Raw genomic sequence first — 1,073 nt, 5'->3', positions numbered from 1 at the left:
ACGTGCGGCTCCCGCGATATCAAAAGGCTTAAAAATCTGCACCGGCTAAAGCAAAAAGTTAATGTGAATTTAACTGACTTCTGCCCTGCAATTAAAGCCACTCAAGCCCATTGGGGCTCTGAGTTTACATTCTTTACTGAGGCACAGTGTGTAATTATATATGTATAATTTAAACTGTGCATATGCATGTGTTCCTATTATACACCAAGGAGCAAAGGAAATTATCCAGGAATTAAAGGGGGAGGAGGGTGCAGGCGCGGAGAATGGCTCGCTTGTGTGGATGTGGCAGCGAGGGGAAGCTGGAGGGGTCACATCCTCACCGCTCCAAATGTCTTTTGAAGGTGCAGAAAATGAGAACTTGGTATATTAAACACTTGCGGTGGGCTCTGGACCGGGGCACGAAGAAGCGGCTGCGGCCGCGGGCGGGGGGTCAGGAGCGAGCCCCCGCGCCGGGAGGTGCTGAGCTCCTGCCAGGTCCCTTGTGGTGCTTGGGGACAGTGGGGACCTGCCCTTCCAGCTCCCAGGAACCCGGCCTAAACGCTCCCTCTCTTTTCTTGCAGCCACTTCCAACGGGACGCTGGATGGCCTGGAGAACCGGGAAGGAGGGGTCTGCCAGACGCGCTCCATGAAGATCGTCATGAAAGTGGGGCAGGGTGAGTCCCCCTGCACCCTGGGGTCGCCCATCACCGCGGGGCCTTTGCCCGGCAAAAGTCCCCGTCCTGCTGTGCTGGGGGGGTTCTGGATTTTGGGGAAACTGAGGCCAGGCTGGCTGCTCCCTGGAGCCCGGGAGGCCTCCTGGGTTAGGTCAGCAGAATTTCCTTTTTAGCATCTTTTTTTTTTCCTCCTTTTTTTCTTTTGCCAACGCTGGCATGTGTTTGGTGCGTTGGGATTAGCATGGAGCACTTGTTCTGTGCAACCTCACGGTTGGTGGCCCGGTGGGGAGCTGGCTCAGCACGGGACCCAGGGACCGTGCGCCGCCCTTGGCGGGGGGGTGGCACGGACGGTGCCCCCGGCACTTGCCGGCCACCCGAAGCAGGGTTCAAGCCAGGCAGGTGTTACTGCTTGGGGCCAGT

At 57.6% G+C, this 1,073-nt stretch overlaps 1 protein-coding gene across 1 annotated transcript in view; it reads left to right on the top strand.

The window, feature by feature from the left end:
• EFNB1 (ephrin B1) overlaps window positions 1–1,073 on the top strand; it is a 28,786-nt gene that overhangs the window by 25,682 nt on the left and 2,031 nt on the right. Inside the window, exon 2 of the mRNA XM_035898945.1 lies at window positions 561–653. Coding sequence (XP_035754838.1) covers window positions 561–653 — 93 coding nt within the window. The remainder of the gene's footprint in view (window positions 1–560; window positions 654–1,073) is intronic.

Source organism: Egretta garzetta, unplaced genomic scaffold (genome assembly GCF_000687185.1).
Source record: "Egretta garzetta isolate BGI_Z169 unplaced genomic scaffold, ASM68718v1 scaffold318, whole genome shotgun sequence".
NCBI classification, from domain to species: Eukaryota; Metazoa; Chordata; class Aves; order Pelecaniformes; family Ardeidae; genus Egretta; species Egretta garzetta.
The sequence above is the reverse complement of the archived record's forward strand: the minus strand, read 5'-3'. Positions and strand labels throughout refer to the sequence as shown.